Below are 20,959 nucleotides of genomic sequence, written 5' to 3' on the forward strand. Positions count from 1 at the left end.
CACAATGTTTTCTCCTCTATATTAATAGTGGTAATAGAACACTCTTAAGAAATGTGTCATCAAGTAATTAGAGTGATGTTTGCAAAAATCACCAGGAAAGAAAAATGTCAATAGGAAATATTGGTAATAATGTGTGTAGACAGCCATTTCATTCCAGGACTAAACTCAGGCAATTACGAGATTTCTATGAAGAACAAAGTCAATGGTCATTAATGCATCGCAGCCAGTTTAAAGGCAGTATCTCCCTTGTATGGGTCAGGAGATGTCAATGCTCATTAGACATAATTTGGCAAACTAAAGTCATTACATATCTAGCTGCTTTAGAATTCAAAGCTTGAGTTCTTCATTTCACTTCATCCAGTAGAAATGTTCATATATCTTGTTATTAAGAAGTTATAAACTTTCATAAAATATGCTAATATAACTTTACAATATGACATAACAGTATGATCAGTGGTGGTTCAACCTCTAAGAAACCCATGCATCCAAAGTAAGAAGGGCCAGAAGCTCTTTGTCTTCTTTCCCGCACAGTGGTGTTCCCATTCACTTGGCCCACTGAGCAGAAAACTGCAACACAGCTTTAGACTATTTAGATTGGGCTGTGCAGCAGTTCTCTGCTCAGTGGGTAGATACTGCAGAAGTGCTACTTTGGAGGGAAAAACTAAACTAATGTTATAGCCCCTTCATTCTGAAGATTTGGAGATCTTGGCAGTTGGATTCTAACCAATTAACAAATGATGGTGTATCCTACTGATTTCTTGACAGTCTCCTAGTGATATCTCTATAACAGTAGTTCACTTGCTGACACAGACAGGAAAGGGTCTCTGTGCAAGAACAATATATGGGTCATTTGCAGTCCAATAGTCATCATAATGCACAATTCCATCTGCTTTGGAGGTAGAAGTGAGCCTTCTTGCACCAATGCTATGTCTGCCCCTGCAGTAGCCCAATACTAAGCTTCACACTGACAATTCTGCCTTTTTAATGGACTAATCTCTGCCTTCTGATTTATACTATTTAAAATTATAGTATTATTTAGTATGAGGTACAGAGTGAATTCCTGGCCAGGTAGAGCAGGATGTGAGTTGTCGTTTAGGTAATAAAGCAAAGCAAGAAAGTATGTCAAAGATTAGGTAAATGTTTTGGCAGCTTCTTTTATGTAGTTCAAGAACATGCTGCTTTTACTTTTCCCAGTGTATGTTTGTTGCCCCACAGATCTTGGAAAGTGGGTAGTATGGAAAACTTCTCCTTTTTCTCTGTGTTATCTATTGCATAGCTTCCAGCCATTCTAGACTCATCTGAACAATCCCAAATCTTAGGATTTGTATCTGCTTCTCGAAGAGGTCTACACTATGTTCCACTACCACTGCTAGGCCTCCCTCATTGTGCATGAGTGTATCCCATGGCAAGCATTATTATTGTCTGCTCCATTAATACATCCTGTCCTCACCTGCAGTACTTCTTTGTGTCCATGGTGGCAGGAACCTATATCAAACATCTACCATTGTTGAAAATAAAACAAAATAATTAATTAGTATTACATTTATGGGTTCTGTCTATAAACACAAACTGTGAAACAACTTTTGATCCAGATCTAGTGGAATTGCCCAGGGACATGGCACGTTAGGAGTAATTGAATTGTATAAAAAAAAAATAATAATAAAAACAAGAAGCCAGCACTACCTATAGTTAGCGAGCAATACATAAAGACATATGCGCATATTGATTTCTAACTGTACTTTAAACTGAGACATTTAGCGCCATTTAGCGCCATGGGAGTGTTTCAGAAATGCTTCAGATGCGTTTGCATTTAATATAGTCTTGCTTTTAATACATTTACGAGACCGTAATGGCACAGTGTGTATATAAAAAATGTAGAGTAGGACTGCCCCATCTGAGAATGCCATGACGTGGCCGGGTAGCTTAAAGAATTGATCAATTGTTTGCTAAATGTCTCAGTTTAAAGTACAGGTAGAAATTAATATGTGCATATGCACTTTATGTATTGCGTGCTGGTCATAGGCAGTGCTGGCTTCTTGTTTTTTTTTTAATTGAATTGTACTTACAGCTGAAACCAGAAGTTTACATACACTATATAAAAAGACACATCTGCATGTTTTTCTCAATATCTGTCATGAAATTAGAATAAACCTCTCCCGATTTAGGTCAATTAGGATTACCATAATTATTATTATTTGCCAAATGCCACAATAATGAGAGAGAGTATGTTTTAAGGCATTTTTATTACTTACTGCAAAGTCAAAAGTCTACATACACTAAGATTACTATGCCTTTAAACTATTCTGGACTGCCCATATGATGATATCATGTGTTTGGAAGCTTTTTTGGCAACATCTGAGTTAATTAGAGACACACCTGTGAATGTATTTTAATGCACACCTGAAACATGCTGCTTCTTTGAATAGCATCATGGGAAAGTTTAAATAAATTAGCCAAGATATCAGGAAGAGAATTGTGGAATTGCACAAATCTGGCTCATCCTTGGGTATAATTTCAAGACACCTGAAGGTGCCTCATTAATCTGTACAATTATGCGCAAGTACAAATAAGATGAGAATGTTCAGCCACCATACCGCTTACGAAGGAGATGGGTTCTGTGTCCCAGAGATGAACGTGCTTGGTCCAACATGTGCATATCAACCCAAGGGCAAAAGGAAAAGACCTTGTGAAGATAATGTAGTAAGCTGTTAAGATTGTGTCAATATCCACAGTGAAATGAGTACTGCATCAACATGGGCTGAAAGGCCACTCAGCCAGTAAGAAGCCAAAAACACAAACAGACTTTGAGGGTATGTGCACACGGTCCGTAAACGCTGCAGGTTGGAAGCTGCATACTTGTGTAGCATCCAGATGTTACAGCATAGTGAATGGGGTCTCAAGAAACCCCATGCCCACTATGCATCCACTTACGCCTGCAGATCACCCGCGGAGACGGACAAGCAGCACGTCTTTCCAGACCTCAGCATGCCTATTTATCTTGCGGAGATGCGAGTCTTCACAAGATAAATCTCACCAGTACAATGTACTGTACATGGTGAATTACTGGCATTCAATAGACGGCAGCGCGCTTTGGACGGAGCGGACATGTGCTGCGTCCAAAGCGCTGCTGATTACTGATCGTGTGCATCTACCCTAAGAAAATAAATTAGTCAATTTCAGAAAAAAAAACAATTTAATTTGACCTCTGCTGTTGTCAGTGTGGTATGCCCACCAGGGCCGTGGGGTTACTCGGTACTGGGTCCGGTACTTAAAGGGATGTGTCACAGCGGCGACCCGGTCTGTGGCCCTGGGCACCCATGTAAAAAGGATATTGATTAAAGTTTATGTTCATGACGCCACCTGTGGTATTCGGTCAGTAGGGACCGACGCTTCTCAAAGGGGTCCTCTGGGGTGATGTTATGGCAGCTAGGATGGTATAACTTCCCACAGGTGAAGTAGGTCCCCAGGGCTCCTGGTGTGTAGATGAAGATGGTGAATGGTGCAGTAAGAAACGGAGGACAGAGGTTTGCAGTCTCTTTACCTGGTTTACTGTAGGCTTCAGCCAACGGCAGTCCAGGGCACCAGATAACAGGTACAGGCAGGGTCCGGCCGGCTTGGAAGCAAATCCAGAGTCCCCTTTATCAGGTGGAGATGAAAGCCTTCCTCAAAGCGCAGTGGTGTTGTAGTCCCTTACTGTCTATGGCTTCTGATAAGGTCCTCACAGTTCCTCTCTGTTCCCCATTAAGGTTAGGTCTCAAACCCGTATGACAGGTGACTCAAGCCTTTTTACAAGGTCTTTATCATGACCCGGGACCTATGTGTCACTGTGCCTCCTGAGAATAAAGGCAGATAACTTAAAGTCCAGCTGACCTGCCGGTTTCAGCTATGTCTCTTAGAGTCCCACACGGCCTCCGTCTACCGGTTACCGGAATCTGCGCTAGCCATGGAGGTATCCAAATCACTGCTGTGCTCCCCTGGTGTCACTCCCCTGTGCCTTCTCTCTCCTGCACACTTTCCACAAGCTGTCCTTTCTTTCTCTGTTTCCCTTCTCCAGGAGCTGTAGCGACTTCGGCTACATGGCCCCTTCAGTCTTTCCGACACTCACTGTCTGACTGCAATCTCGTCTGTCCTCTGACAGACTATAGAAAAAAATCCAGCTCAACGAGGTGGTGAAAAAGCAAAGTCTTGGTACTTTATTCACTTCATATCAAAAAATAGAGGATAAAACAACAGCACAATATAATTAAAAACACTATCTACGCGTTTCTGGTGACATAGCACCCTTAGTCATGACTAAGGGTGCTATGTCACCAGAAACGCGTAGATAGTGTTTTTAATTATATTGTGCTGTTGTTTTATCCTCTATTTTTTGATATGAAGTGAATAAAGTACCAAGACTTTGCTTTTTCACCACCTCGTTGAGCTGGATTTTTTTCTATTTCCTGCATTCCTCACGCCTTGACACAGTGTTTCCGTGCTCCGAGCCTCCAGGGACTACAACTATGGTGAGCTGGATTTTTTCTTTTGTCCTCTGACAGACTGCCCACTAACTTCCCCTCCAGCCAGAATATATTAGGGAAGTTCCCCTTAATCCGGGTTCAGAGCTCCTCTTCTGGCCTGGAGTATGAACGTGTTGTGCGTATGTGATTACCTGATGAAAGATATCCTTCATCGCTTCCAAGCGTAACATCACTCTCCCTGTGAGGAAAACAATGCCACTGTGACAACCAGGACCCTGGGGCGTCACAAGTGAAGTCTGTGGCCCCATCGGGGATTTATGTGCATCCTATTTTAGGGGGATTCAGGCAGAGCCCCCGGACGAACTGCAGAAGCGGAGTGTGAACAAGGCTCAATATACTATTTTGTGGAATAGTGCAGTCTACTATACTATTCTGCGCTGTCCCAGTACAGCAGCCAGACACGGACACTGGCCAGACACGGACACCGGCCAGAAGACACTTTTCTTTTATAAATCTGTTGCCGTTGTCTTTCAGCATTTCTGCAGCATTTTTTTCCCTATTCAAAAGATCGGGACACAAAAATGGAAGTGAAAAGGCTGAAAAAAGCGGAATGTTTCCTGCCAACACTGTAGATCAATCCGCAGCAAAAATGGTGCATTTGATCAGTGTCTACAGAGGTTTTCTGAGAATGTAAAAATAATTACCATGAAAATAGAAATCCCCTGCGGCTCCAGCACTGATGCTTTGGGGGTGTCTGCCAGTCTCAGTACTGGGCTGCAGTCAGCTTGTGGCAGCACCTTATTGTATAGCTGCAAAGTGAATAATAACCATCAGGGCCCCCGAACCATCGGCCATGGAGCCAGAGGGGATTTAGCAGAGTAGTTTGGGGGACATGTAAGACTTTTTTTTTTTAAATCGCCTGTTATTCTGCTGTTTGTGAGGTAGGATGTAGAAAAAGATGGCATTTTGCTAATGTTTTCTATTGACTGTACGGCCCCTTTCACACAACCGGGTATCATGTTTTTCATGGATGCCAAGTGTGCCCTATTTAACCTACGGTGCTGCACTCATGTCCATGTTTTCCCAGCAGCACAGATGGCAAGGGCCAATACAAGTCTATGGGTCCGTGTAAACATGCCGTCCATTTGCTGTACGTGTGCTGTACATGTGCCGTACGTGTGCCGTCCATGTTTAACATGGAAAGTATGTGAGAGGCTTTGTAATTTCATTTCCAGTATCCACACTGGAAAAACATGGATGGCACATGGACGGCACACTGATTGAAAACACTGGTGACATGATATCGGTGTAACACGTATATGTTGTATATGGACATGTGAAGGGGGCCTAAGAGTGTTGTTGGTGGAATATTTCAGGATTGGGGGCCCCACTTTGAATTTTGCCCAGGGCGCCATTTTGTCTAAAACCAGCCCTGTATATAGTGTATATAAACTTCTAGTTTCAACTGTATTATTATTATTATTTTTTTCTCTCCTTTCTAACAATTTTCAGTGTATTGTTTTTATTTGTATTGTATTTATTTTTGTTTTGTCTTATATGATTTGTAATTATATAGATTTTGTGTATATTCATGATTTTTAAAGCCTGTATGCAATCAATTATCAACCAATCACATCAGTGCCTGTCTATTTAATGCACTGAGCACGGTCTACATTTTCTAATCACCTGATAAAGGGGACGGATCATCCCAGAAACACGTTGAGTATTGAATAAATCGACTTTTCTTATCTGACCTGGGTGGTTCCTGACTCATTTCTGAGCATTGTGCCATGTGGATTTCCACTGCCCACCTTTCATTGTTTTTTACTGTATTGAGGTAAGAAACATGAAACATTTTGAGGATGTGTTTCTAGCCTTTCTGATTGCAGATTTTTCATTTGGAAAGATCTTAGGCTATGTGCACACGTTGCAGATTCCATTGCGGATTTTTCCGTATCCGCAGGTAAAACACCCTCGGGGTTTTCTGCAGATTTTGTGCGGAATTCGCCTGCGTTTTTACACCTGCGGATTCTTATTATGGAATACAGTAGGTATAAAACGCTGTGGAATCCGCACAAAGAATTGACATGCTGCGGAAAATAAACCGCTGCATTTCTGAGCGGAATTTTCCGCAACATGTGTACTGCGGATTTTGTTTTCCATATGTTTACATGGTACTGTACAATGCATGGAAAATTGCTGCGGATCTGCAAGGCCAAATCCACTGTGGATCCGCAGATAAATCCGCAGCGTGTGCATATACCCTAAGCAGATTATGATTTGGGAACTGACTAAACCACAAATACCTGGACACACATATGACTTCATACATCATAACCATTCCAGATGGACAATTATTCAATAAAGGCTACTTGGCACCACTGCAGTGTAGTAGACAGATGGGGCAGGTATTGTGCTAAGATTGGGCATGGTTCAAAATATAGCTTAACAATTTAAAAAATTGCTGTGTCCCTTCTTTCATTCAATAAAAGATGGAAGTTTCACTATTTTTAGAGTTTAAATTTCTCAGTATTTGAAATTATTACCAATGTCAGTGTGTTGATTTGTGCACTGGGAATAACTCTCTTGCAGAATTGTCCAAGCTCAGCCAAACAATTAGTCATAGTTGCCAAGTGTCAGGGATTTACCGAAAATCCTGGATCAAAAGTGGATAAGGTATATGTATACCCTGTCCAAAAGTGTTATTGGTGTAAAGGGATAATATCTTGTAAGAGTGGGGTCGGGGTGTGACGTACACATCCCCAGAAATGTTGGCAGCTATGTAGCTGTGTGTTGGACAACAAGCTGATTGACTGTTTTCAAAGAAAGTCATCAGATATGTGAAGACAAGCTGTAACTGAGGGTTAGCACCAAATAAGTATTGCGATTCATTTACTTTGCGCTGCATAAAGGCTCCGATTATTCTGTGCTCTAAATTCAGTGTTCAATGTCTATCCCTCTATACTTTGCAAATGTGCCCATATACTTGTGAATGAAATGAACTATTCTCTACTTAAAGAAGCACTCCCGTTAACTTGTTTTTCACTTGAATGTGTGTAAATGTTATTGTAGTGTCAGTGTGCTAATATACTCCCCAATCTCCTTCTTCTCCGGTATCTAGCACCGTTCCGTTCCTTTTTTGAGTCACGAGATGACAATTCACCCTATCTGGTTCACAGTGCGCTGAGTGTGAAGCCACTTCAGGTCGCTCAGAGCGCAGTGTGATCGGGTGAGTCTGAATTATCATCATGTGACTCAGAAGCGGAGCAGAAAGGCGCTGGATATGGCGACTGGTGAGTATATTAGCACACTGACACTACTCTAACATTTACACAGGTTTAGAGGGAAAAAATTAATGGGAGTGATTTTTTAAATTCAGTACTAAAAGAGTCAAGTGGCAACCATTTAGCCTCAACTGGATATCAGCTATGTCATAATGGATATATTCACAAATTGATCAATTTGCTGTAATTTTATTAAAAAAAGATGGCTATAGCGCCTCACAGGTTTTGCATATAGTCTACACATGACTAGTGATCTATACATGGCTCTCTATCTGAAGGTAATAGATCCTGGGACAAATGACTAGCGTCACATAAGAAAGTCTTCATAGTTAAGAACATTTGTAAATGAGAATAATGAGTTCACAAAGCACATATTATAGCTTTTTTCATGGATTTCATGGACTGGGCTTGTGCTTTGACTGTTCCTTTGTTCTTTAACGGACCAATTTCACATGCTGTCAGTTATGACTGATTGCTACTGAAATAAGCATTAGAGAAAAGGGATATGTTAACACGTCCTTTTTCTTCTCTCCCTTGGAGGCTTTGACTTGTATGGAAGGGTCAGATTTTCATTTTCTTGTTTTGTACTTCACCTGCTTAGATGAAATGAGAAAAAAAGGTTTTATTAATATAAAACTGTAGTATAAATTTAGTAACTTTCCAACTCCACTCTAAATGATGGAGTGTCAGGGTAAGCATAACCCATTGCTACTACTATTTGTAAGAAATGGGCACAGATGTCTTATGTTTGATGCATGGCAGAAATATCATGTCTCAGTGTGATATGTATACGCATATTAGAGGTCTTCAAGGAACACAATACTCTGTAAAATATTAGAGGTGCTGAAATCATTCATTTGTTTCAGTTCTGAACTAGACTTTTAGGGAGTTTTCTTTGGAAAACCAATTTTAAATGGGAAATCCATTTACAGGATTTTCAACCCTCAACTTTTTAAAATCACCATGTAACTGATTTAAAAAAAATAAAATCATTCCCACCTTACCAAAGTCATTGTTCCTCCTCTAAAACTGCCTGGGTCCCCTGCAGGACTCTGCAGGAATGAGCAAATAACTTCTGCAGGCAATCATTGGCTGCAGTAATGATCAGTGTTAGGGTATGTTCTCACGGTCAGTAAACACTGCGGGCTGGACGCTACGTACATCCGCAGCATCCAACCCGCAGCGGCCAGATGTTACAGCATAGTGGATGGGATTTCAAGAAATCCCATGTCCACTATGCGCGCTGAGATGCCTCCGGCTTCCCTGCGGAGATGGACATGCGGCACATCTCTCCAGACCGCAGCATGGCTATTTATCTTGCGGAGACACTCCGTCTCCGCAAGATAAATATCACCTGCCCAATGTATTGGAAGCAGTGATTCTGCACGGTTCAATGAACACATGTGGAATCACCTGCATTCAAAAGCCGACAGCGCTTTGGACGAAGTTGAAATGTGCTGCGTCCAAAGCGCTGCCTAATACTAACCATGGGGACGTAGCCTTAGAGGAAAAACAGCTGGTATCGGTCAGTATGATTTCTTCTTTTTTTCTCTGTTGCTACTGCAAATATTAAAACGATAAAGTATGCAAATGCATTGGGATCACCACATAAAAAATCTTTAGTACAAATCACATAAATAAGACACAAAAGACACCCAAAAATATAGAAACATTTAAAAAACAAACAACGGGATATACGTGTAAGACTACCACCTTTCCTCATCTGCCTGATGTGAATCAATTCACAGGATACCTAACAAATAGTACAGACAGCAAGTGATATCGGGTGCATGGGGGACGTGGGGACAGGTAAATAGGAAAAGCCAAAGTCTAAGGAAAAATTAAAATGATGGAACAGCAAAATGTTAGATGATTGAAGTGAGGTAACAGGCTTGTCTAAAGAGATTTGTTTTACCCTAAACACTTGTTTAGGTGAGGGCTGATCCCAAGCATGTATAATATTTCAAAAGATCGGCATTCCAGGCCCAAAAATTCAAATGTATTAACTTCTTTATTGGTATATAGTACTCTAAAAAAAACTACATTAGCATCCATACAATCGTCTTATACCTTTTGACCATCTTGCACTCTTATTCATAGCATGCATATGCAGATGACATTGTCTTTAAGATCACACTTCCAAATACTTACCATTTCCTGTCACCATGATTTAAAAAATATTTCTTGAATTTGCTCTTTCCTCAGCATTGAATCATGAAGTAATTTCCTGACTAGACTATTGCAACTTTCTTCTCTGTGTCCTCCTATTTAACAGTCTTTCACCCATCAAATCAACACTAAACTCTGCAGCCTGATTAATCAACCTCAACTTGTTTGCCAATCCCTTAACTTGCTGCCCATTGCCCAGAGAATTCAGTGCAAAATTCTCTTAATGACTTAAAATGCTTAACGTAACATGTCCCGTCATACATCCCTGATCTAATCTTCTGCTATGTCCCCACGTCTATTTGCCGAAGCTCAGAATGTCTTTGCTCTCCTCTTTTCTGCTCCTCACATAGTTGGTGCCATCCTGCATCCCATGCTCTTCAACTCACTAGACCAACTGAACACACTTTTTCCACCTCCAAAACCAACTGAAAACCCACCTATTCAGAAAATCCCACAATGTGCAATAAATCTGACACGGACACTACTACAACAAAAGACTATTACCCTCACTCATTGTTTTTCCTGCTTCCCTGCAGATGGTAGACCCTCTTGAGCAGGGTCAGCTCCTGCTATGAACCAGTCATATTTATTGTACATGTTTTCTATAGTATGTTATATACTACAGTATGTTCTACATCATATTATATTTATGTTTTTATAATGTAGACTGTAATTTTTTACATATCTACAGCGCCATGCAGTTAGGGGAGCATTAATACAAGAGTAGTGTTGAGCGATACCGTCCGATACTTGAAAGTATCGGTATCGGAAAGTATCGGCCGATACCGGCAAAGTATCGGATCCAATCCGATACCGATACCCGATACCAATACAAGTCAATGGGACTCAAGTATCAGACGGTATCCCTGATGGTTCCCAGGGTCTGAAGGAGAGGAAACTCTCCTTCAGGCCCTGGGATCCATATTAATGTGTAAAAGAAAGAATTAAAATAAAAAATATTGCTATACTCATCTCTCCGACGCAGCCTGGACCTCACCGAGGGAACCGGCAGCGTTGTTTGCTTAAAATTCGCGCGTTTACTTCCTTACGTGAAGTCCCGGCTTGTGATTGGTCGCGTGCCGCCCATGTGGCCGCGACGCGACCAATCACAGCAAGCCGTGACGTAATTTCAGGTCCTTCAGGATTTTAAAATTACGTTCTGGCTTGTGATTGGTCGCGTCGCGGTCACATGGGCGACGCGACCAATCACAAGCCGTGACGTCACGGGAGGCTGGACACGCGCGCATTTTAAAATGCGCGCGTGTCCTGCCTCCCGTGACGTCACGGCTTGTGATTGGTCGCGTCGCCCATGTGACCGCGACGCGACCAATCACAAGCCAGAACGTAATTTTAAAATCCTGAAGGACCTAAAATTACGTCACGGCTTGCTGTGATTGGTCGCGTCGCGGCCACATGGGCGACGCGACCAATCACAAGCCGGGACGTCACGGGAGGCAGGACACACGTGCATTTTAAAATGCGTGCGTGTCCAGCCTCCCGTGACGTCACGGCTTGTGATTGGTCGCGTCGCCCATGTGACCGCGACGCGACCAATCACAAAGCCGGAACGTAATTTTAAAATACTGAATGCCTAGAAGGACCTGAAAATTACGTCACGGCTTGCTGTGATTGGTCGCGTCGCGGCCACATGGGCGGCACGCGACCAATCAGAAGCCGTGACGTCACGGAAGGAAGGAAAAGCGCGCATTTTAAGCAAAGAACGCTGCCGGTTCCCTCGGTGAGGTCCAGGCTGCGTCAGAGAGGTGAGTATAGCAATATTTTTTATTTTAATTCTTTATTTTACACATTAATGTTGTTTCGATACCGATACCCGATACCACAAAAGTATCGGATCTCGGTATCGGAATTCCGATACAGCAAATATCGGCCGATACCCGATACTTGCGGTATCGGAATGCTCAACACTATACAAGAGTAATATGGCATATAGTGCTTAAACATAGGCATTAGCTTTTGGCAGGAGGGCAGAGTACCCTATGGAGTTAAATATGGTTATACTGTTTAGCTATTTTGGATAAAACAAGACTAAGTTCATCAATTACAAATAACCTAGTTAAGTTTGTTAATAAGTATTGTGTTATAGTTTATCTCAAACTACACAAACTTTTTTTTTTGCAGTAAAACAGTTCATAAGAATTGGAAATGAATAAGCTTTTCAATAGGAAAGATATATATCTTGGTACCGTGTTAGCCAGTAGATAGAAAAATATTTAGAATTGAGAGTCCTCAGTGGTTGATACCTTTTAATGGCCAACTGAAAAGATGTTAACAAATTGAAAGCTTTCGAGACTACTCAGGTCCCTTCATCAGGCATAGACTAATACAAATTCTGAAGAATCACATATTTATGCACAATACAGCCCAGAAATAATGCCATAGAAAGACAGGTGACGTGAAGGAGAACTACCATTGTGTGAGAGTGATAAACAGTTATTTCCATAAACATTGGAACAGTTCATAGATAAGGAGTGTGAATGTTTTATTGTCCTCTGACTGGGGTCTTGTTCTGTGTTGTGATGCCCCCACAAGGTCTGAGGAGCAAGTTCCTTAATTGATGTAAAAAGACATAAATCCATGCGACACATTCATTCCTGCACTGAGTGTGTCAAAGGTCGTCATCAGTTTATATTCCCAGACTCTTCTGTCTGAGATTTGAAATGACCCTTTAATACAAGTAATCTCATGTCCATGATGCTGTGATCTGGGATACAAAAATGCCACAGGTAGATCCATTCTTTTTTCTCTTATTGTGTGGCGATGAGAGTTCTTCCTTGTTCTCAGTTTTTGCCCTGTCTCCCCTACATACAGACTCCCAGTTGAACATTTAGTACAAATAATTAGGTACACCACATTAGATGGTCTAGATCTATGAACTGTTCCAATATTTATGGACATAACTGTTTATCATTCTCACATAATGGTAGTTCTGCTTCACGTCACCTGTGTTATCATTGGCATTATTTCTGGGCTGTATTGTACATAAATATGTGATTCTTCAGAATTTGTATTAGTCTATGCCTGATGAAGGGGCCTGAGTAGTCTCGAAAGCTTGCAATTTGTTACCATCTTTTCAGTTAGCCATTAAAAGGTATCAACCACTGAGGACTTTCAGTTCTAAATATTAAGCTTTTCTAGACTTCAAATAACTAGGCTTCCAAAAAGAAATCAAAGCTTTCATGAATAAAAGCCATGCATGACCTAACAACTCCTTTTGGACAAACCATAAGAATACTTGTTGCAGTCTATTTTTGCAAGTTTACAGTTTAATATTAAACAATGGTGAATAATTTGGCACACTTGATCAATATATTTCTTGAAATGATGATAGTATTGATTATGTCTCATTTCAAAATAAAGAAAAATAAAAACTTACCCCACACTGCATAGTTAAGTGTTTCCCCAATAATATAGGCAAAGGCAGTCAATATGTGACTGCTTAATAAAAATATCAAAAATCCAAAGGGAGAAAGTAATCCAAGAAAAGGATAAACCCAGTTTCCATCAGCGAGGTAAATCCATATTATCCTAAAAGACACAAAAAAACAAATAAAATTAACTATGTGAAGAAATTAAAATGTAAAAGCTGTTTAAATGTAACACTACAGTAAGACATCTATGTATATATCCACCTACAGTGGGGAAAAACTAATACTATTATGACAATAATTATCATAAATTTAGAGATAACAGTGAATGCAAATTGATGTGCTCATATCTGAATTATGGGCATAAACATACAGTTTACGGGGGGAGCGCGGCCGATCGCGGCCGGGTGTCAGCTGAGTATCGCAGCTGACATCTGGCACTATGTGCCAGGAGCGGTCACGGACCGCCCCCGGCACATTAACCCCCGGCACACTGCGATCAAACATGATCGCAGTGTTCCTGTGGTATAGGGAAGCATCGCGCAAGGAGGGGGCTCCCTGCGTGCTTCCCTGAAACCCCCAGAGCAACGCGATGTGATTGCTTTGCTCAAAGGGTCTCTTACCTCCTCCTCCCTGCTGCAGGCCCGGATTCAAAATGGCCACGGCATCCGGGTCCTGCAGGGATGTGGCTTCACAGCGCCTGCTCAGAGCAGGCGCCGGGAAGCCTGGAGGAGCTGTGCACGTCAGATCGCCAATCTGACAGAGTGCTGTGCAAACTGTCAGATCAGATTGCCCCCCCTGGGGCAATGTTATAGTGTAAAAAAAAATATTCACATGTGTAAAAAAAATTAAACCCCCCCCCAAAAAAAAAAAATATTGTTCCTATAAATACATTTCTTTATCTAAATAATAATAAAAAACAATAAAAGTACACATTTAGTATCGCCGCGTCAGTAACGACCCGAACTATAGAACTGTCCCACTAGTTAACCCCTTCAGTGAACACTTCTCTCGTGCTGCGCCAGCTCTCTGGAATGCACTTCCCCAGACGATCAGGCTGATACCTAGGCCCGACCTATTCAAGCGCGCTTTAAAAACCCATCTCTTCAAACAAGTCTACCACATCAACTACTCAGTAAACTAACTTTGCCCTGTTCCCTCTTCCAAATATTACTCTGAATCTGCACCCTTCTATTCATCTGTCTCCTCACCCTCCATGCACATGATAACTGCACTTGATACTTGACTATTGCACTTAAACACACGGGCTGATGACTGGATCATGCAGCTTTTATATGAAAATCCCTATTTATTATAATTTCCAGACCAGAAATAACGAGCACTTTTCACCTATTGTGTCCCCCCCCACTTCCTTGTAGATTGTAAGCTTGCGAGCAGGGATCTCACTCCTAATGTCACTGTTTAAATTTTTAAATTGTCTTAACTTGTACTGAATTTATTGTCTGTACATGTCCCCGCTTAATTTTAAAGTGCTGCGGAATATGTTGGCGCTATATAAATAAAAATTATTATTATTATTATAACACCGCACAAAAAAAACGAGGCAAAAAACAAAGCTTTATTATCATACCGCCAAACAAAAAGTGGAATAACACGCGATCAAAAAGATGGATATAAATAACCATGGTACCGCTGAAAACGTCATCTTGTCCCACAAAAAACGAGCTGCAATACAGCATCATCAAAGAAAAATTAAAAAGTTATAGTCCTCAGAATAAAGCAATGCAAAAATAATTATTTTTTCTCTAAAATAGTTTTTATAGCGCCAAAACATAAAAAAATGATATAAATGAGGTATCGCTGTAATCATACTGACCCGAAGAATAAAACTGCTTTATCCATTTTACCAAACGCGGAACGGTATAAACGCCTCCCCCAAAAGAAATTCATGAATAGCTGGTTTTTGGTCATTCTGCCTCACAAAAATCGGAATAAAAAGCGATCAAAAAATGTCACGTGCCTGAAAATGTTACCAATAAAAACGTCAACTCATCCCGCAAAAAACAAGACCTCACATGACTCTGTGGACCAAAATATGGAAAAATTATAGCTCTCAAAATGTGGTAACGCAAAAAATATTTTTTGCAATAAAAAGCGTCTTTCAGTGTGTGACGGCTGCCAATCATAAAAATCCGCTAAAAACCCCACTATAAAAGTAAATCAAACCCCCCTTCATCACACCCGTAGTTAGCGAAAAATTAAAAAATTAAAAAAAATGTATTTATTTCTACTTTCCCATTAGGGTTAGGGTTAGGGCTAGGGTTAGGGCTAGGGTTAGGGTTAGGGTTAGGGCTAGGGTTAGGGCTAGGGTTAGGGCTAGGGTTAGGGTTGGGGCTAGGGTTAAGGCTACAGTTAGGGTTGGGGCTAAAATTAGGGTTAGGGTTGGGGCTAAAGTTAGGGTTAGGGTTTGGATTACATTTACGGTTGGGAATAGGGTTGGGATTAGGGTTAGGGGTGTGTCAGGGTTAGGGGTTTGGTTAGAGTTACCATTGGGGTTAGGGTTAGGGGTGTATTTGGATTAGGGTTTCAGTTATAATTGGGGGGTTTCCAATGTTTAGGCACATCAGGGGCTCTCCAAACGCAACATGGCGTCTGATCAAAATTCCAGCCAATTCTGCGTTGAAAAAGTAAAACAGTGCTCCTTCCCTTCCAAGCTCTCCCGTGCGCCCAAACAGGGGTTTACCCCAACATATGGGATATCAGCGTACTCAGGACACATTGAGCAACAACTTTTGGATTCCAATTTCTCCTGTTACTCTTGGGAAAATACAAAACTGGGGCTAAAAAATAATTTTTGTGGAAAAAAAAAGAATTTTTATTTTCACGGCTCTGCGTTATAAACTGTAGTGAAACACTTGGGGGTTCAAAGTTCTCACAACACATCTAGATAAGTTCCTTGGGGGGTCTAGTTTCCAATATGAGGTCACTTGTGGGGGGTTTCTACTGTTTAGGTACATTAGAGGCTCTGCAAATGCAATGTGACGCCTGCAGACCAATCCATCTAAGTCTGCATTCCAAATGACGCTCCTTCCCTTCTGAGCTCTGCCATGCGCTCAAACGGTGGTTTCCCCCCACATATGGGGTATCAGCATACTCAGGACAAATTGGACAACAACTTTTGGGGTCTAATTTCAACTTTTACCCTTGGAAAAATACAAAACTGGGGGCTAAAATATAATTTTTGTGGAAAAAAAAGGAATTTTTATTTTCACGGCTCTGCGTTATAAACTGTAGTGAAACACTTGGGGGTTCAAAGCTCTCACAACACATCTAGATGAGTTCCTTAGGGGGTCTACTTTCCAAAATGGTGTCACTTGTGGGGGGTTTCAATGTTTAGGCACATCAGTAGCTCTCCAAACGCAACATGGCGTCCCATCTCAATTCCTGTCAATTTTGCATTGAAAAGTCAAATGGTGCTCCTTCCCTTCCGAGCTCTCCCATGTGCCCAAACAGTGGTTTACCCCCACATATGGGGTATCAGCGTACTCAGGACAAATTGGACAACAACTTTTGGGGTCCTATTCTCTTACCCTTGGGAAAATACAATTTTTTTTATTTTCACCTTGATTCGTTGAAGCATTCCAGAGTTATAACCTCATAAAGAGACAGTGGTCAGAATTGTAAAAATTGGCCTGGTCATTAATGTGCAAACCACCCTTGGGAGTAAAGGGGTTAATGACACCAATTACCTCCTTGCTTTAGATGACCAGGATTTAAGACAAAAAACTGTCCATGTGAATATGATTAAGGAGTACCATGACCGGTCACTATCAGTGATAGCAAGCTGTCGGATTGCTTGAGTGGACAGTGAGGAGGAAGAGGACTCACTATCTGATCTTGTGGCAGCAGCAAGGGCCCCATCCACTGTGGAACAGGTTCCTCTGAAAGATCACCTGGATTTCTTACAGAGAAACCAAATGTTGGGAGTGCCCCTTCAAAGACAGGCTGCTTTCTCATCTCGACCAGGTCGAACCACAGTAACCCAGCATCATGTAGACACTCCAGGCATACGTCCCATACAGCAGGCACCATTCCGAGTACCAAAATCGGTTAGAAACACCAAGCAGCACGAACTAGAGGAGATGTTACAGCTCGGGGTAATTCAGGCCTCCCATAGCTCTTGGGCCTCTCCTGTCGTGTTAGTACCCAAGAAAGATGGGAGTACTCGATTCTGTGTGGACTACCGGTGACTAAATGACCATACCATCAGTGATCCTTACCCAATGCTTCGTATTGATGAACTTCTAGACCGGCTAGCTGGGTCCCGATATGTCACCACCTTGGATCTCAGTAAGGGATACTGGCAAATTCCTCTAACGGAGGGAGGGAGAGAAAGGTCAGCCTTTATAACCCCCTTTGGGCTGTACACATTTCTAAGCATGACTTTTGGAATGAAGAATGCCCCTGCAACCTTTCAGAGAATGGTAGACCAGATCCTCCGGGGATGTGATGGCTTTGCTTGTGCCTACTTAGATGATATTGCCATCCTCACCCAGATGTGGGAGGAACATTTGAATCAAGTAGCAGTTGTTCTTGACTGGATTCTTGCAGCAGGCCTAACCATTCGACCAGATGAATTCCAAGTGGGGATGGGTCCAGTACCTAAGGCATAGAGTAGGAGAGGGAAAGCTCTGTCCTGAACCTGCCAAAATCCAGGCTGTTAGAGACTGGCCTATACCCCAAACCAAGAAACAGGTTATGGCTTTCTTGGTAACTGCTAGTTATTACCAAAAATTTTGTTTCTCATTTCAGCACTATGGCCAAGCCTCTTACAGATCACACCAAGAAAACGATGCCCCAGGTGGTGACCTGGACTCCAGTCTGTAATGAGGCTTTTAATCTGCTGAAGTACGCTCTGGTCGGCGACCCTGTTCTGGCTGCTCCAGACTACAAGAGGAGATTTATTGTGCAGACAGATGCCTCTTCATATGGACTGGAAGCTGTACTCAGCCAGGTGAATGCTGCTCGGGAGGAGCACCCCATTGCCTACCTCAGCAGGAAACTGCTGGACCGGGAAGTGGCCTATGCAACCATTCAAAAGGAATGACTGGTTGTAGTATGGGCCCTCAGGAAACTAAAGCCATATCTGTATGGGCAAGTATTCACTGTGGTTACTGATCACAATCCCCTCACCTGGCTGAACAGAGTCTCTGGGGACAATGGACGTTTACTGTGATGGTGCCTGGCTCTGCAACCTTATAATTTTACAGTACAATATAGAAGAGGCAGCCTACACCAAAATGCAGACGGGTTGCCCAGGCAGGAGGAACCATGAGTCAGGTCAGCTATGACTACGTGTACTTGACAAGTGACCTGTAGAAGTCACTAGTCCATACACAAATTGAGGGGGGAAGGGGTTGTAACAACATGTCAATCCCCCCGCCTGTGTCCCTGGACTGCCATGTAATCAGGCTTGAGTCAACAACCAGTGGTGGGAGCCCTCCTCCATGGAAGGGTGGATCCCAGGACACAGACCAATAGATTCATATGTTGGCTGATTCAGTTGTGGGGTGACTTGCGAAGGGCTGGAATCTTATGCTGAGGCGAGATCCTGGTGCCAGTGTGTGGAGGGTTAAAAGCTGCCACATTGAAATGTGTTGTGGCCGTCATCTGCTGGAGCCATTGAATTCACTCAAGGACTATTTCTATTTCCCTGGCGTCAGATTGCCAGTGTAATAATTATAGGGGATAACTCAGGAGACTCTTTGCGTTGAACAAGACAACTACAGGACACAGCTTTATAAGTGGTAAAGTCTATATTATCACACGGTGATTCAAACAGGTGCAGAGAGAAAGTCAAGTCCACAACACTTGGTGCAAATAATAAACGCAGCTTAGCAGTCTTCAGGGCAAATGCAATCAAGCAGAAAGGCTATGAAGCACAGTTATTCTTGAGGATACTTGACACGAATAAATCCTTGTCTTAGTCCAGACTCAGATAGATATGCTTATAGGCAGTTCAAATCATATCTTAGCTCAACCAGGGAGGCCTGGTTAATAGTCTCAGGTTAATGCAAAGCAGCAGCAGCTTACATGTCCAGCAAATGCAGATGAAGGAAACACAAGCAGCAGATGAAGGAGGATTACTGGAAACTTGTGTATGCAGCAGGAACTCAGAGCAGAGTAGCAGGATCACCACACAGGTTCACAGGAGCAGGTGTATAGCCAGGGAGTAATCAGAGGTCAGGAGCTGGATGCAAGGCAGAATACTCTAGCACAGACTGAAGGCTGGGGTGGAGATTTATAGCAGGAAGACACAGTGCACATGAGACCAAAGACGCCATCTTGGAAGAGGGCAGTAATGCACAAAAGGTAAAAAATGTTCAGAGTCCTGACATTACTCCCTCCTTAGAAGCGGCCTCAGGACGATCCTGGACCTGGTTTCTCAGGGAATCTCTGATGAAAATGAGAAATCTTCTGTTGGGCATTGATGTTTTCCACAGGTTCCCAAGAGTCTTCCTCAGGGGGATATCCCTGCCATCTTATCAGATATTGGAGCCGATTCCTGTGAATCCTGGAATCAATAATTTCCTCCACCACAGATTGTTTTTGCCCATCAATCACCACAGGCTGCGGAGGTGGCACAACACGTCCCTGGAAGGTATTAGGTGATACAGGCTTTAGTAAAGATACATGAAAAACTGGGTGTGTACCTTCATTGTCCTAGGCAGCTTCAACCGGCAGGTCACAGAGCTCACAATACCGTTGATCTTGAAAGGGCCAATGAATTTCTGTCCAAGTTTTTGTGAAGGAACGTTTAACTTCAGATTCTTAGTTGCTAACCACACGGAATCTCCTACCTTGAACATGGGTGCAGATTTACGGAATCTATCAGCCGATCTTTTATAACGTTCTTGAGCTGTGGTCAGGGATTCCTTCAGAACCTCCAGATTTTGTCTCATCGCAGTCAGCCTTTCCTCCACTGCCGGAACCGGAGAATTAAATGGAGACCAAGGTAAAATACATGGATGATAACCCAAATTGGCAAAGAAAGGTGTAAATTTAGTGGAGGCGCTCTGAGAATTATTATATGAAAATTCGGCTAACGGCAAAAACTCCAACCAATCATCCTGGAGATGGCTGACATAGCATCTTAGATATTGTTCCAGCATCTGGTTGGTACGCTCAGTCTGACCATTTGTCTGGGGATGGTAAGCAGAAGAGAGACAGACATTAATATTGAGTGGAGAGCAAAACCCCTTCCAGAATCTTGAAGTGAACTGTACTCCACGGTCAGAGATGATCTCATCTGGAACCCCGTGCAACCGAAAGACATTCTGTATAACCAAGTTCACTGTATCTTTAGCTGAGGGGAGGCCGGTGCATGGAACAAAATGAGCAGCTTTAGCCAGGCGATCAACTACCACCATGATTGTATTCATGCCCCCCGATGTAGGCAGCTCCACAATAAAGTCGATTGATATAGACCCCCAAGGGCGGGACGGAACCGGTAATGGTTGTAGAAGACCCATAGGTGCCACATGAGGAGTCTTGTAACAGGTACATACCTCGCAAGAGAGAACATAGTCCTTGGTATCCTTCAGGCAAGTTGGCCACCAGAAGAATCGGCTCAGGAACTCTTGTGTCTTCTGTACCCCCCTGTGACCAGCCAACTTAAAGTCATGTACCAACTTGAGGA

The 20,959-nt window shown here is 42.4% G+C and overlaps 1 protein-coding gene across 1 annotated transcript in view; it reads right to left on the reverse strand.

The window, feature by feature from the left end:
• Positions 1-7,936: 7,936 nt before the first annotated feature.
• The window catches only part of ADTRP (androgen dependent TFPI regulating protein), a 115,284-nt gene continuing 102,261 nt past the window's right edge, over positions 7,937-20,959 (reverse strand). The window contains exons 5-6 of the mRNA XM_077267660.1: positions 13,308-13,459; positions 7,937-8,337 (exon numbers count right to left, since the gene is read on the reverse strand). Coding sequence (XP_077123775.1) covers positions 8,306-8,337; positions 13,308-13,459 — 184 coding nt within the window. The 3' untranslated portion in view covers positions 7,937-8,305. The remainder of the gene's footprint in view (positions 8,338-13,307; positions 13,460-20,959) is intronic.

This window comes from Ranitomeya variabilis, chromosome 6 (assembly GCF_051348905.1).
Source record: "Ranitomeya variabilis isolate aRanVar5 chromosome 6, aRanVar5.hap1, whole genome shotgun sequence".
Taxonomy (NCBI): Eukaryota; Metazoa; Chordata; class Amphibia; order Anura; family Dendrobatidae; genus Ranitomeya; species Ranitomeya variabilis.